Source organism: Danio rerio, chromosome 17 (assembly GCF_052040795.2).
Source record: "Danio rerio strain M-AB ecotype USA chromosome 17, GRCz13ab, whole genome shotgun sequence".
Taxonomy (NCBI): Eukaryota; Metazoa; Chordata; class Actinopteri; order Cypriniformes; family Danionidae; genus Danio; species Danio rerio.
This window is the reverse complement of record NC_141037.1, coordinates 7722501-7739067: the sequence shown is the minus strand read 5'-3', so window position 1 is coordinate 7739067 and position 16567 is coordinate 7722501. Positions and strand designations below refer to the sequence as shown.

General features: G+C 34.8%; 2 protein-coding genes and 1 long non-coding RNA gene across 11 annotated transcripts in view; 2 read left to right on the top strand and 1 right to left on the bottom strand.

The window, feature by feature from the left end:
• Positions 1 to 14546, top strand: part of vsnl1b (visinin-like 1b) — a 44757-nt gene extending 30211 nt beyond the window's left edge. For 2 of the 4 annotated variants that reach the window (NM_001327943.1, NM_001327942.1), the window contains 2 exon segments: positions 8269 to 8484; positions 12286 to 12620. In NM_001327943.1, the coding sequence (NP_001314872.1) occupies positions 8269 to 8484; positions 12286 to 12483 (414 nt within the window). In that variant the 3' untranslated portion in view covers positions 12484 to 12620. 4 annotated transcript variants of the gene reach the window in all.
• smc6 (structural maintenance of chromosomes 6) overlaps positions 1 to 16567 on the bottom strand; it is an 87322-nt gene that overhangs the window by 29864 nt on the left and 40891 nt on the right. The gene's annotated exons all lie outside the window — the stretch shown is intronic.
• LOC147839902 (uncharacterized) lies at positions 276 to 1745 on the top strand. The gene is made up of 2 exons (XR_015513085.1): positions 276 to 1109; positions 1437 to 1745. It is a non-coding gene; the product is annotated as an uncharacterized LOC147839902 (long non-coding RNA).

Genomic DNA, 16567 nt, shown 5'->3' with positions numbered 1-16567 from the left:
TACAGTGCATCTGGAAAGTATTTGTAGCGCTTCACTTTTTCCACATTTTTTATGTTACAGCCTTAGTACAAAATGGATTAAATTAATTTGTTTCCTCAAAATTCTACATACAATATCCCATAATTACAATGTGAAAAAAGAGGTTTTGAAATTATTTAAAATAAAAAAAGCTGAAAATCACATGTACATCAGTATTCACAGCCTTTGGCGAGAAACTCTAAATTGAGCTCAGGTACATTCTGTTTCCACTGCTCATTCTTGAGATGTTTCTGCAGCTTCATTGGAGTTCACCTGTGGTCAATTCAGTTGATTGGACGTGATTTGAAAAGGCATACACCTGTCTATATAAGGTCCCAGGGTTGACAGTGCATGACAAAGCACAAACCAAGCATGAAGACAAAGGAATTGTCTGTAGACCTCCAAAACAGGATTGTCTCGAGTCACAAGGCTAGGGAAGGTAACAGAAAATTTCTACTGCTCTGAAAGTTCCAATTAGCACAGCGGCCTCCATCATCCGTATCTGGAAGATGTTTGGAACCATCAGGATTCTTCCTAGAGCTGGCCGGCCATCTAAGCTGAGTGATCGGGGAAGAAGGGCTTAGTCAGGGAGGTGATCAATACCCCAATGGTCACTCTGTCTGAGCTCCAGCGTTCTTTTTTGGAGAGAAGAGAACCTTACAGAAGGACAACCATCTGTGCAGCAATCCACCATTCAGGCCTGTATGGTAGAGTGGCCAGACTGAAGCCACTCCCTGCCTGGAATTTGCCAAAAGGCATCTGAAGGACTCTCACACCATAAGAAACTAAATTCTCTGCTCTGATGAGACTAAAACTTAACTCTTTGGTGTGAATGCCAGGCCTTACATTTGGAGAAAACCAGACACCGCTCATCACCAGGATAATATCACCCCTACAGTGAAGCATGGTGGTGGCAGCATCATGCTGTAGGGATGTTTTTCAGCAGCAGGAACTGGAAGACTAGTCAGGATAGAGGGAAAGATGAATGCAGCAATGAACAGAGACATCCTGAATAAAAACCTGCTTCAGAGTGCTCTCGACCTCAAACTGAGGCGACGGTTCATCTTCCAGCAGGACAATGACCTAAAGCAGTTGCTCTCAAACTTTTTTCATCAAGTACCACCTCAGAAAAAAATTGTCTCTCCAAGTACCACCAAAATGAGCAGTATTGAAATACAGTAGCGTAGTTGGCCCAGTAAAGCCGCTACAACTCTGCACAGTTAAAAAAAACGTGGCAGATTACCTCAGAAATATAGGCTATATTTCATATATGGCATATTATATACATCATTTTTGGTAAATTTTGAAATGTGTGTAGCATGTACATGACATATTTCATTCCTCCGCGTACCACTAGAAGGAATCCTGCGTACCACTAGTGGTACACGTACCACAGTTTGAGAACCACTGACCTAAAGCACACCATCAAAATATCAATGGATTGGCTACACAACAACTCGGTGAATGTCCTTGAGTGGTCCAGCCAGAGCCCAGACCTGAATCCTATTGAACATCTCTGGAGAGATCTGAATATGGCTGTACACCGTCGCTTCTCATCCCACCTGATGGAGCTTGAGAGGTGCTGCAAAGAGGAAAAATTCCCAAAGACAGGTGTGCCAAGCTTGTGGCATCATATTCAAAAAGACTTGAGGCTGTAATTGCTGCCAAAGGTGCATCAACAAAATATTGAGCAAAGGCTGTGAATACTTGTGTACATGTGATTTTTCTGCTTTTTATTTTATTTTTAACAATTTAAAAAACTATTTTTCCACATTGTCATTATGGGGTATTGTTTGTAGAACTTTGAGGAAAAAAGTTAATTTAATCCATTTTGGAAAAAGGCTGTAACATTGAAAAATGTGGAAAAGGTGTAGTACCATGAATACTTTCTGGATGCACTGTATCATGTCTCACCAGTGTCATCGTTTATTTTTGCTTAAGGTTTTGTAACGAGACCCTTTTGTTACTATTGACACTACTTATCAATACTTATCAATCTTTGTGTGGTAGCTCAATAAAGCATGTATTTAGAGCTTTAAAGGTGCCATATACTGCATTGGTTCAATAAGTAAACTTGTTGTCTGATATCTACATAGTATGTATATGCCTAAATAAGTAAATAAACATCTCCAGAAATGGTTTTATACGCTCATCTATTACTCCATAATACACCCCTAGAATCAGAAGGTCCTCATTGACCATATTTGGATTGGTCATGAATACTAATGAGCTTCACTCTGACATGGATCGCTCACACACACACACACACACACACACACACACACGCTAATTTATCAAATGAAGTAGATGCCTAGTTTAATCTGTTTAACTCAGTGAGTGGATGTTTATTTACCTAAATGGAGAGAGTGAGTGAGCTCACTAATATAAACCCATCAGAGTAACGTTAGCCTATTTTGCTTATGAGATCTTTTGTGGATTAAAGCTAAATTATTATTAAACTTGACAAAAGAGGTAGATAGAGATGTTTTGTGTCGGTTTATTAAGGTATAAATTCAAAGAAAACACAGGCAGGAATTAATATTAACCTCTACATAATAGGATGACTTTCAAAAAAACATGCTGAATGATAAACATATTTGTTAATATGAAGAAGAAAAAAACAATATTACAGTAAGTTTTTCTCCTTTGAAAACCTCTAGTCTGGAGCCAGGTAAAAAATAGGTATTTTAAATGTGGACTGCATTACCTAGTTTAACCAATAGGTGTCAATCCTGCATACTGCAAATTTAAGCAACAAAAGCAATAGGATGGGCTGCTTGTGATTCTGTTGCCGATTTTATCTTTATGTAAATTAATTGTGAGTTAAGTGAGCAGTTTTTGATTTCAGGATTCCCATAATCATTTAGATGGGAGTCTTGGATGAGCTGCCTGGTGGTGTTGCAAATATATAATAATATTGATTAATAATAATTCCTCATATTTATATAGCGCTTCTCTGAACACTCAGAGCACTTTACACATTAGGGGGAATCTCCTTAACCACCACCTGTGTGCAGCATCCACCTGGATGACACCACAGCAGCCATGTAGCGCCAGACCGCACACCACACACCAGCTGATAGGTGGAGAGGAGACAGAGTGATGAAGCCAATTATGATATGGGGATGGTTAGGAGGCCATGATGGACAGACGCCAGTGGGCAAATTTGGCCAGGATGCAGAGATTAAACCCCTACCTTTTAACCCAAATTTTTAACAACCACAGAAAGTCGGGACCTCAGTTTAACGTCTCATCGGAAAGACGGCGCTCACTGGGCAGTAAAGATTCCCCTTCACTATACTGGGGCGTTAGGACCTGCTGGTCTCACTAACACCAATTCCGGCAGCAACCTAGCTTTCCTGACCAGGTGCAGCCCTGCTAGGCTTCAGTGGGTGACCGTGTGAGAGTTGCAGAGAGCTAGCTGCCAGCATATGACCACCATGTGACTAGACATTACTTGAAAGGGACTTTGGCATTTATTCAAAGCTAATATTAGACAGTTCACCCAAAATGAACATTCTGTCCTCATTCACTAACTCGCATCACATTGCAAACTAATGACTTTCTATCATCCATAGCCACATGAGATTGTTGTATATAGATGAAATGGGCTGCAGTGTTATTGATTTTTTGTTGTTGTTGGGATTATATGTTTAATTTATTGTCTTTTGCAGACGATTTTAAAGTCAGATTTGAAAGATGAATTTAAATGATTAACTGTTTTCATCCAAAACGCAAAACAGGAATATCACATAAAAGACGTGCGAATAAAGCAGCGTTTCCATCCAACGAGTCAAAGAGGACAAAATAGTCACTAAAGTAAAAACTTATCAAAAGCAAAAACAGAATTTGCTGCAGTAGGAGAAGCTGTGTGAATCTTTTCTTTATTTAATTAATGCCCTGTGCCTGAGAAGAAAAAAAGCTGACATGTAATGAATGAGTGTTGGCGTTTAAAGGAATGGGACGCAATGCACAGACGCTCTTGACAGTTCTGAAGGTCATTAATAATCTAATAACACTATGGTTAAGGTGTTTTAGAATGACCAAAACCACATTTTAGACGTTTTACAATGTGCTCAGCCTGCTGGTTTGTCCATTCACACGCATTTTTATCATCACACGATCTCTTATAACAAAAATCACATGACTTTTTTCTTACACATGCTGGAATTTTTTCAGTAAAAGTGTTTCCACCGTAGTTTATGTGCATCTTTTCCTATCGAACAAAAGTTTATCCTACTCAGTTATGCGCATAGGTTTTTTATGTGCATTTTCAAAACTTGTGTGCATCATGCTGTTTCCATTTTATGTGCATATCTAAAATGCAGATAAAAATAGGTGAATGGAAACATAGCTAATGATCCGTCCCCTCAAAATGTGGTCAGTACTGTAGACCTGAATTAATTCACAAATCCTATCGATAAGAAGTGTTTGTTTCCTAATTTTAGAGTGGGCCTTGTAAAATAAAAAAAGATAAAAATAAACAAAAACAAGAAAATCTGGCATCCATCCAGAAAACTGTAGCAACACCATGGCAAGGAAATGTAAAATAATATGAAAATAAATTCTGAGGACAGTTGAAAATAATTATGCAACCTAGGATTGTCACAATATTTCTGTGTATAATATGACTCTTGACATAATATGACAAGAAACCCTAATATTTAAACCCTAAAAATGAAATAGTATAAATGTATGAAACAGAATTTATATATATATATATATATGGGGTGACACGGTGGCTCAGTGGTTAGCACTGTCACCTTACAGGGGTTATAAATATTTATATTAATATTTATATTAATAATTGTGATATAATTATTTATTATAATTATTTTTTATTAATAATTGTGATATAATTATTTATTATAATTATTTTTATTAATAATTGTGATATAATTATTTATTATAATAATTTTTTATTAATAACTGTGATATAATTATTTATTCTAATTATTTTTTATTAATAATTGTGATATAATTATTTATTATAATTATTTTTTATTAATAATTGTGATATAATTATTTATTATAATTATTTTTTATTAATAATTGTGATATAATTATTTATTATAATATTTTTATTAATAATTGTGATATAATTATTTATTATAAATATTTATATTAATAATTGTAATAATAGATTGTATCGTGACCTATGTATCGTTATATGTTTCATATCGTGAGGCCCTTGCCAATACACAGCCCTAACGTCCGCCTGTTCCTGCCTCAAAATGAGCGAGTTTGAATCATCTGTACATTAAGGAAGCGTTCAGAAAAAACAGCAGTGAAGAAACTCGACACAGAGGAAAATAAACGCCAGCTAGCGTTTCGGGAGTGTTATTGCAGAGCAACAGAAACAGCGCGCAGAAGTATGAATGCACAGCTATGAGTGTTGCATGCGATGTGGGTCACACCGATCACTTGACGCAGAAGTATAAACCAGGCTTTAAGCCGAAGGAAAATGAATGAAATCAGGTTTATTTATCAACCACTCAAAGATTATTGGTGATTATGGACTGCATTTTAGTCAGTAAGCTCTCATGAGGCTGTAGATGACTTTTGATATATTTTATGTATAGTATAACTCATTTTTTTAGTACATTTCTGTCCTTTCTGGAGCTTGTTAGACACATCCACTCTCGCTCCTTTATTCTCGTGCTCCACAAATGGCTTTAAACTGACATGAATGTAATTAATGGCTGTGTTTTTCATTTTTGGAGTGAAGCTTTCCTTTAGCAGGGATTTGTGAGCGATTATTGATTTTCATGTCTGAATTTTGCACCGCAGCAGGTTCTGCTCTTTTGCTTCAGGTTCATTCCACAGCTATTCATTAAAGAATAAATGCGCACCAAACAACGGCCACAAGTACATCTAACAGCGTGCTTTCACTCAGGTCCTGTAATCTCATTGTGGCGCAGTCGTTCTATGAATATGATTTTACAGACTGCAGCTTTGATGATAGTTTGTGCTTGACTGCTTTAGAAGGTGAACTTCACTGCCGTATGTTAGGCGGCTCGGTGGCTCAGTGGTTAGCACTGTCACCTCACAGCAAGAATGTAGCTGGTTCTAATCCCGACTGAGTCAGTTGGCATTTTTGTGTGGAGTCTGCATGTTCTCCCGTGTTGAGTGCTCTGATTTCCCCCACAGTCCAAACACATGCGCTATAGGTGAATTGAATAAACTGGCCATAGTGTATGAGTGTGTGTGTGAATGTGAGAGTGTATGAATGTGTTCCAGTACTGGGTTGCACCTGGAAGGGTATCTGCAGCATAAAACATATGCTTGAATAGTTGGCAGTTCATTCCTCTGTGGCGACCCCTGATGAATAAACGGACTAAGCTGAAGGAAAATCAATAAATGAATGAACATTTTATTTTTAAGCTCTCCTCATTTTTGCTGACCCTTTTTAATCCAACTATATTTTGTTTCCAGAGCTTACATGGTTATTTTCAATAATCCTCTAAGCATAATTTCATATTTCATAATTCGTGGTTGCTAGGGAGTTGCTGTGCAGTTGCTAGGCTGTTCTTAGCATTTCAGTGATTTGTTAAAAGAATGATTCTAAGCAGTCAGAACAAAACAAATGCATTTATTTTATATATGGGTCAAGAATAAAAAGGGGTTTAGAAGAATTAAAACAAGAAGGGTTTTCCCCTACAAAATGTCAACTTTAACTCAGAAAATAATGAGTTTTCCATGATTCACACACAAATTATTAATGTAACAAGAGTTTTTAGAATTCAAGTTGCCTTTTATTTAAAGTGAATTCCTCACACTAAAGTCAAGTGATTCGTTTACTTTAAAAAGTGAGTAAACCCTTTGCTTTTAAAGTCAACTAATCAGTTTACTCTCTTTTTACATAAAGACAACTCTTCTAAAACAAAGGGTTCAATCAGTTTAGGAACAGAAACTAAAGTCAATTAATCACTTTAAAAGAAAATGGTTTACATTTAAGTCTACTTTTCACTTTAAAAGCAACGGGTTTATTCACATTAAGTAAAGTCAACTAATCGCTTTAAAAGCAACGGGTTTACTCACTTTTACTCAACTAATCGCTTTAAAAGCAATGGGTTTGCTCACTTTAACATAACTAATCTCTTTACAAGCAATAGGTTTACTTTAAGTAAAGTCAACTAATCGCTTTAATATCAACGGGTTTACTCTATTTAACTCAACAAATCAATTTTAAAGCAACAGGTTTACTCACTTCAACTCAACTAATCGCTTTAAAAGCAATAGGTTTAGTCACTTTTTTTAACATAAAGTCAACTAATTGCTTCCGAAACAAAGAGTTTACTCAGTTTAAATAGTAAACTAATCACTTTAAAAGTAAAGGGTTTACTCACTTTAACTCAACTAATCGCTTTAAAAGCAATGGGCTTACTAACTTTTTACGTAAAGTCAACTAATCGCTTTACGTAAAAAGTGAGTAAACCCATTGCTTTCAAAGTCAACTAATCACTTCCAAAACAAAGGATTAAAACTAAATTTAACTAATAATTTTAAAAGCAAATGGCTAACTCACAATAAAGTCAACTAATTCCTTTAAAAGCAACTGGTTAACTCACTTAAAGTAAATTCAACTAATCGCTTTAAATACAACAAGTTTACTCAATATTTTTAAGTCAAGTCAAATAATTGCTTAATCACTTTTAAGCACCAAATAACTTTTTATAGTGTACCAACCAAATGGTTGCATTAAAAATATAACTTAAAAATGCAACCCAAAAACTGCACTAGTCCAATTAGGTTCAAAACAAGTCAGCATTTAATATAGTTAAGCATTCCAGATTGCTTTACTATAAACTGCATAACTGAAAGCTGCAACCATGTTCTTTTTCTATATTGTGTTCCTGGAGTAACAAAATATTAAATGAGAAAACAGTGGGTGTGGCTTATTTCTTTCTACTGAGAGCTGACTGAAGGTACTAAAGTAGGCATTTCAATCAGAAAGATGGGGACGACGACTCCTCACCATTTCTGTTTGTTGTTTGGGGGGTTGGGGGACGGGGGGCAGACACAATCAGAGAACTGTAGACAGGAAGCGCATTTTCAGGTTTTAATTTTAAATTATAAGGTCAAACTATTTATTTCCTAATGACATGCACAGATGAATTGTTCACCACAAAACTAACAATGTGAGCTAACAAAATCAATTTCGATTTCATATGTACTTTGAAACCTTGGTGAAAGACTGAGGCATTGGCAAATGACTCAGCCAATTGAAATCTCTTTTGTTTCATGCAGTTTTTCCCCTACGGCGACGCATCCAAGTTCGCTCAGCACGCATTCAGGACCTTTGACAAGAACAGCGACGGCACGATTGACTTCAGAGAGTTCATCTGCGCCCTGTCCATCACGTCACGGGGAAGCTTTGAACAGAAGCTCAACTGGGCTTTTAACATGTATGACCTGGACGGAGACGGCAAGATCACTCGAGTGGAGATGCTGGAGATCATAGAGGTGCACAAACACACTCATCTGCAGCCCTTTAAACAAGCACTTTCCACAAATAGGGTGCAGAACCAGAGCAGCAGGAGGGCAAACTAAATAATGCATGAGCTGATGGATTTTCTATTTATTCTATATGAGGATTTGTGCTGCCAACAGTCAATTAGAGGCTCTTTTTATACATATTTGTGCTTTTATTTATGATACCTTTAGGAAAACTCTTTGTATGAACATCTCTAATACAGTCTAATGTAACACATATACAGTTAAAGTCAGAATTATTCACCCCCCTGTTTAGTTTTTTCCCAATTTCTGTTTAACGGAGAGAAGATTTTTTTTCAACACATTTCTAAACACAATAGTTTAATAAATCATTTGTAATAACTGATTTATTTTATCTTTGCCATGATGACAGTAAATAATATTTGACTAGATATTTTTCAAGACACTTTTATACAGCTTAAAGTGACGTTTAAAGGCTTAACTAGGTTAATTAGGTTAACTAGGCAGGTTAGGGTAATTAAGTTACCAAGTTATTGTATAACAATGTTTTGTTCTGAAGACAGTCGAAAAAAGAATTAGCTTAAAGGGGCTAATAGTTTTAACCTTAAAATGGTGTTTCAAAAATTAAAAACTGCTTTTATTCTTGCCAAAATAAATCAAATAAGACTTTTGCTAGAAGAAAAAATGTTATCAGACATACTGTGAGAATTTTCTTGCTCTGTTAAACATCATTTTGGAAATATTTAAAAACAAAAAAACAAAAAAATCAAAAGGGGGCTAATAATTCTGACTTCAACTGTATATTACAAATCTAAATGTCACTAATTAGTGCATTTATTTCCACTAAATTTGTTTTCATCTCATAGTATTTATAATAAAAATAAATAAAAAAAAGATGAAGCTTCTTTATTTTACTAAACTCTAATTTAGGACATAACTTAAATTTTGACTTATGATATATACATTAATAAACACATAAACCATGGCAGCCTGGGAAACAAAGCTGCAGATTCTTCCTTAATGAGTACTTTTATTTCCAATTAAGAGTTAATTTAGAGTTATCTAAGAACATAAACAATACAATATGATCTAATGCTTTAATAGTGAAGGAGATCAATTAATTTTATGTAAGGTTTGCAAATACACTGTTGTACACTGTAAAACCCAATATGTTAAGGCAACTTAAGCTATTTGAGTAAACCGATTGCAACAAATCATTTAAGTTCTAAAAGTAATCCTAATGAGTACTGTGAACTTAATCCATTTAAGTAAACGAAGCAATTTGAGCAGAGTAAAACCATTAAATTAGGTCAAACCAACAGAGTACGGCAAAACCCAATAGGTTAAGAGAACTCAAACCGTTTAAGGAAACTGATTGCTACAAACCATTTGAGTTAAACTAATCTATATGAGTGCTGTAAACTTACTCCATCCAAGTTGAAGTATGAGGTACTTAATTAACTCATTACTTTCAACGCTGAGTCCAAAACTCTTTCCATATGAGTAGAATTAACTTTCAGTCAATTTTGAGTTAAATACACTTAGTTTCCTTTGATAAAGTTGACTGTTGGGGTTTACAGTGTAATAAAGTGAATGCATCTTTATTTAGTGCTTTTATTTTCAGTTAGTGAGTAACAATTAAAAAAAAATAGTCCTCATTCTTTTAAAAAAGTTGTAAACATATAATTATTTTTTGTATGAGGTTTGCTATATTTGCAGCTCAAATGTAAGACATTGTAACAGGATTTTTATATTTGAGTCTTAAGAATTAAGCAAAGAAATAAAGATCAGAATGAGTTACAAAGCTGGAAATTCATTGCCAGTTATTGCTTTTATTTAATAAAAGTAATATAATAAAAACAATATAACAATAAACTGAATACACTTATTTGTATGATCAAATAATATTGAGTTCTTCAATATTAAAAACAAAAAAGTGGTTAATTTTATTTTAAAATCTTATTTATGAGGCTTACAGAGTCCCATTGTTTTGATATTTGATCAATAAACATGAAATAAAATAACAAATAAATCCAAAAAATCTTCAGATTACAACAGATTTAAGAAAACTCCCCATACGATCATTTCAAATAATTCTCATGACTAAATACTTATCACCTTTACAGTTTAAGCAGATTTATTTAAAAAATTATTTATTTATGGAAAGCACTAATTGCAAAAATCACAGATGATTTTATTTGTTACACAAATCCACACAAATTTGCAAACAATTCTCCAAAACATTAAATACTGTAGTTAAGAATAGCCATTAGATTGAAGTATTGAGTAATCAAGTATTAATTCCTGAATTCTATGATAGAAGCATATTTTAAGCAATCTACACGCCTTTTGCACAGTGAACAGCGATTAGTTGACTTTACTTAAAATAAGTGAGTAAACCTGTAGCTTTTAAAAAGATTACTTGACTTTCCTTAAAAAATGAGAGAACCCGTTATCTTACAAGTTTTAAGTAAATCATGTGCAAGTAAAGTATCTTAATAATTATAAAAATTAAGCTACAGTTCCAAATTACTACAGGTTTACTCATTTAAAAGCAACAAGATTACTCACTTATTTTCAGTAAAGTCAACTAATCGCTTTAAAAGCAACCTGTTTACTTAGTTATTTCAAGTAAAGTCAAATATTCACTTTAAAAGCAACAGTTTTACTCACTTATGGAAAATAAAGTCAACTATTCGCTATAAAAGCAACAAGTTTACTCACTTATGGAAAATAAAGTCAACTAATCGCTTTAAAAGCAACAGGTTTACTCACTTATTTCAAGTAAAGTCAACTATTCGCTTTAAAAGCAACAGGTTTACTCACTTATTTCAAGTAAAGTCAACTATTCGCTTTAAAAGCAACGAGTTTACTCACTTATTTTAAGTAAAGTCAACTAATTGCTTAAAAAGCAACATGTTTACTAACTTATTTCAAGTAAAGTCAACTATTCGCTATAAAAGTAACAGGTTTACTCACTTATTTCAAGTAAAGTCAACTAATCGCTTTAAAAGCAACAGGTTTACTCACTTATTTCAAGTAAAGTCAACTAATCGCTTTAAAAGTAACCGGTTTACTCAGTTATTTCAAGTAAAGTCAACTACACTGAAAAAAATAATTCAAAGATGATTCCTTGGATTTACTTAATTTTTTTACGTTAAGTGGTTGTAAACAATTTAATTGTGTTAAATTTAAATAAACTAATTAAGTTGAACATTATTCAATTTAATTTGATTGTTTAAATTCAACACAAATAAATTGTTTGCAACAGTTCTCCATGCAACACTTTTTTCAGTGTATTCGCTCTAAAAGTAACAGGCTTACTCACTTATTTGAAATAAAGTAAACTATTCGCTTTAAAAGCAACAGGTTTACTCACTTATTTAAAATAAAGTCATCTATTCGCTTTAAAAGCAACAGGTTTACTCACTTATTTAAAATAAAGTCATCTATTCGCTTTAAAAGCAACATGTTTACTCACTTGTTTCAGAGTAAAGTCAACTATTCGCTTTAAAAGCAACGAGTTTACTCACTTATTTTAAGTAAAGTCAACTAATTGCTTAAAAAGCAACAGGTTTACTCACTTATTTTAGAGTTAAGTCAACTAATCGCTTTAAAAGCAACATGTTTACTCACTTATTTTAAGTAAACAAACAAATTCTTTTAAAAGGAACATATTTACTTACTCTTTTCACGTAAAGTCAACTAATCATTTTAAAAGCAATAGGTTTACAAGTGAAATAAATAATCACTTTTTTATAGTGTGATGGTGTCATTAAATGTAAATGTTTTCTCCTGTTTGTGCGAAAGGCGATATATAAGATGGTGGGCACGGTGATCATGATGAAGATGAACGAGGATGGTCTGACACCCGAGCAGAGAGTGGACCGGATCTTCAGCAAGATGGATAAAAACAACGACGACCAGATCACACTAGACGAGTTCAAAGAGGCGGCCAAGAGCGACCCGTCCATCGTCCTGCTGTTGCAGTGCGACATGCAGAAGTGAGGACGCGCATGCTAGCATGACCCGGACTGATCCACGCTCATTTTCCACCCAGAGTCACTGGACTACTTTTAAACGAACTTTTATTCTTGTGATCCGACAACTAGTATGCATGAGAATGTTAAACGCTAAAAGAGTTTAGAGTATATCCGTTTAATTTGCGACATGCATTAAAAACAACGCGAGACGACGTATAAATTAAAACCAGTCTGGTTGTTTTTTCACGCATCCATCGTCAGTGAAGTGCTCTGCTGTATTTCATTTCTAGCCGCAATACTCGCGAACACACACACACACACTGCCGTATTCTGAGTTTTGGACACCCAAACACGTCACACTTAAATGTAACGATGAAAAATCAGTCTGTTGAACTTCAATACTCTGAAATTAAAAGAAAGGAGGGCCCTGAGGTTTATGCAGCCCTCCTTCCAAACGTGCTTGTACTTGAGAATATAAATGTAAAAGTTATTTGCATGCATGTCCTAAGTGTACAAAAAAAAACTTCATTTCGGCAACCTTGACGAATAATACAAGGGAGGCCTTATATAAATGATAGTATCGATAACAATACTAATGTGTGAGATTGACATTCGTTGCTCATCCGTCCCTTTAGATGTCCTCCCTCGGGTGCATGTTTCCTCTTAAAAACTGTGTGTTGTAAATGCTTTCGGTTTCCGCCTTCGTCTTTGTTGGATTCACTATTTCTTTTTTGCACAAACACGAGGAGCAAGGTTATTATAGTTAACGAAAACAAATGAAAAAACGAAAACTTCAATTGAAAAACATTTCAACAAAAATTATAGCAAAACGTCGTTTTTGTCTTTGTACATGTATTTAATACATACTGTAAGCCTCATAGAAGTAAATCTATTTGCTTTGCACTGCCAGTTTTATGACAGGTGTTTGACCTGTACGGCACCTCAGAGTCTGTAATCCTTATGCCGTTGGCAAGATCAAGCCGGTCCTCCTCTAGTCATCCTCGCTATTGTCCCGTGACAAAAACAACGGCTGGACGTGACAGCAGCACAGTGACAACTTAAATACGACTCTAGCAGACACTTAAAAATATTAATTTAACACGTTTGTGCCTATAATGGGTTTTATTTCCGTATTAGTGATCGCAAATCATTAATTTTAACCGGATCTTCTTGCTGAACCAGTTAAACTAATTCAACAAACAGAATCATTTGAAACGATTCGCGTCTCAGGTAATGTTAAGCACATATTCACACACTACTTTTCCCCTCTGACTCGAAATAAACCAATATATACTGAGTTATTCAGTTATTAGAACAGCGCACTGAGCTCAGATTTGAGAAGCGGTGAACTGATAATACTGCGCATACGTGATTCAGCCGAGGGTGAATCGAACACAAGCAGTACATGACAGCCTGCTGTTACTGAACTAAACTGCATCGCAGGTAAACCGAGGGCTTAAATAAGAGGATCTTGCGAAACGTAAGTTTATTTCATAGCAGAAAATTGTAGTGGAATTTAAATAAGTGAATCATGATTCAGTTGGGTTGCAAAACTTTACTGTAAGAAACTTTTCAGATCATGGTGATGTTGTAACTGATTGAAATTATAATTGCTGACTATATATTTTTGATACAGTTGAAGTCAGAATTATCAGGTGAGAAGATTTCTTCAAAACATTTGTAAACGTAATAGTTTTAATAAATCATTTCTAAAAACTGATTTATTTTATCTTTGCCATGATGAAAGTAATTAATATTTGACTAGATATTTTTCAAGACACTTCTATACAGCTTAAAGTGACATTTAAAGGCTTAACTAGGTTAATTAGGTTAACTAGGCAGGTTAGGGTAATTAGGCAAGTTAGTGTATAACAATGGTTTGTTCTGTAGACTATCGAAAAAAACTTGCCTAAAGAGGCAATAAACTTTGACCTTAAAATGGTGTTTAAAAAAATGTAAAACTGATTTCATTCTAGCCGAAATAAAACAAATACGACTTTCTATAGAAGAAAAAATATTATCAGATTTCCATTAAACATTATTTGGGAAATATTTCAAATAAATAATAAATAATAATAATAATAATAATAATAATAATAATAATTAATTAATTCAAAGGGGGGCTAATAATTCTGACTTCAACTGTATGTTAAGTCCAAGTGAAGTTTCACAAACTAATTTCGATAGGAGCACGTGATAAGATTGACTACAGATGATCCCTATCACTAATCACTAATTAGCCAATCGGATGATTCTAAATTTAAAATTGTCGTTGGCCCAAACATTAGCTGAGCCAGTCGACACTCTCTGTGCGGAGTTTGCATGTTCTCCTCGTGTTCGCCTGGGTTTTCCTCTGGTACTCGGGTTTCCTCCACCTACTACGTACAACTGGCGCAATTAGTGGTCTACTCATGGGAAGTTATCGAGAACTACCTGATCTCGTATCCCTCCTAATGCTTATTGACCAGGCGGGAGCCTTGGGCTCATCTATCTTTGAGCTCAGGGTTCTCTCCCGGGACAGCATGCCAAACCTGCTGAAATAGTCAAGTATTATCTGAGTGTGAACTCTTGACACATGGGAAGATTGTTACAAAAGATCCATTAAAGATCTGAACTTCCCATCACTACTGTGTATCTAACCTCAGAAGCAGCCTTGCACACATGATGTACTTAGGGCTGCTATCTTGTGGGCTGTTGTATTTGAATTTGAGGATGGGTAGATGGTAGTGTTCTCGTGTCAAAAAACCAAAACAAAACGTAGCCTATCTTTGGTTGAGTTTTTATTAAACAATATTTATTTTGATGATTTTAAATCTTGCACCTAACAAATATCCTTTTATTTACAAAAAAACTGAACTAAACCTAAGCAATTTCAAACTATAGACCCTTATAAAGCTAGTAACTCTACCCTTTAAAAACTAAATAAAATGAACTGAATTTGAAAATAAGACGTCAAAACAAAATAAAATCTAAAACTAATGAAAAATCCAAAACTATTATAACCTTGATGAGGACCAACGTATTTATTTATGTATTTATTTTGTTTACATCGCAGTTTTTGTGTTTACTTTGCACTACATCGTCGTCACATGCATGAATGGTTGCCTGTGAATTAGTTTTCAGTAATAATACTACTAAAAAGGGCAATATAATACATTTTTAAGTGCGTTTAGCAATGAATCTGCTTCCCCTGTTATTACGACGACGGAAATAAAAACCTGAAATGGGTTTGGTACATGTTTACTCTTAATACACTGCGTTTGTATTGTAAAACACTATTTCTACTCTACATTTTTAACCCTGGAAGTCCCCGCTTTGTTTAGTTTATCCTCCACATTTTTGCGTTCTTCCGTCAATCCCCTTCAGTGGCAGAGAAAAGGCACATCTTTGTAAAATGCAACTGGCCAAAATGAATAGTGTGTATCTTTGCCCTGTAAATATTTGTACCTACTACGGTAAAAGCCAAATTTAAGCAGTCATTGACTTGTGTAATATGAGTTTGTGTGTTTTATTTGTGGCATGTCTTCAACTTGGTCTGTAACAGTTGCACTGACAACATTGTGATTAAAATCAATAAACTATCTATGGGTTGTTTTCAGAACACAGGTGTTTAGTGTGTGTGTGTGTGTCTGTGTCTCTGTGTGTGTGTGTGTGTGTGTGTGTGTATGTGTGTGTGTGTCTGTGTGTGTGTTTGTGAGTGTGTTTCTGTGTGTTTTGTACGTGTTTTTTGTGTGTGTGTGTGTCTGTGAGTGTTTCTTTGAGTGTGTGTGTGTTTGTGTGAGTGTTTGTGAGTGTGTTTGTGTGTGTGTGTTATGTATGTGTTTCTGTGTGTTTCTTTGAGTGTGTGTGTGTGTTTCTGTGTGAGTGTGTATGTTTGTGTGTGTGTTTCTGTGATTGTGTTTCTATGTGTGTGTGTTTGTGAGGGTGTTTGTGTGTGTGTATTGTACGTGTGTGTCTGTGAGTGTGTGTGTGTGTGTGTGTGTGTTTTTTTTTTTGAGTGTGTGTTTCTTTGAGGGTGTGTGTTTCTGTGTGTATGTGTTTGTGTTTCTGCGTGTGTGTTTGTAAGTGTGTTTCTGTTTGTGTGTGTGTGTGTGTGTGTATGTTTTGTA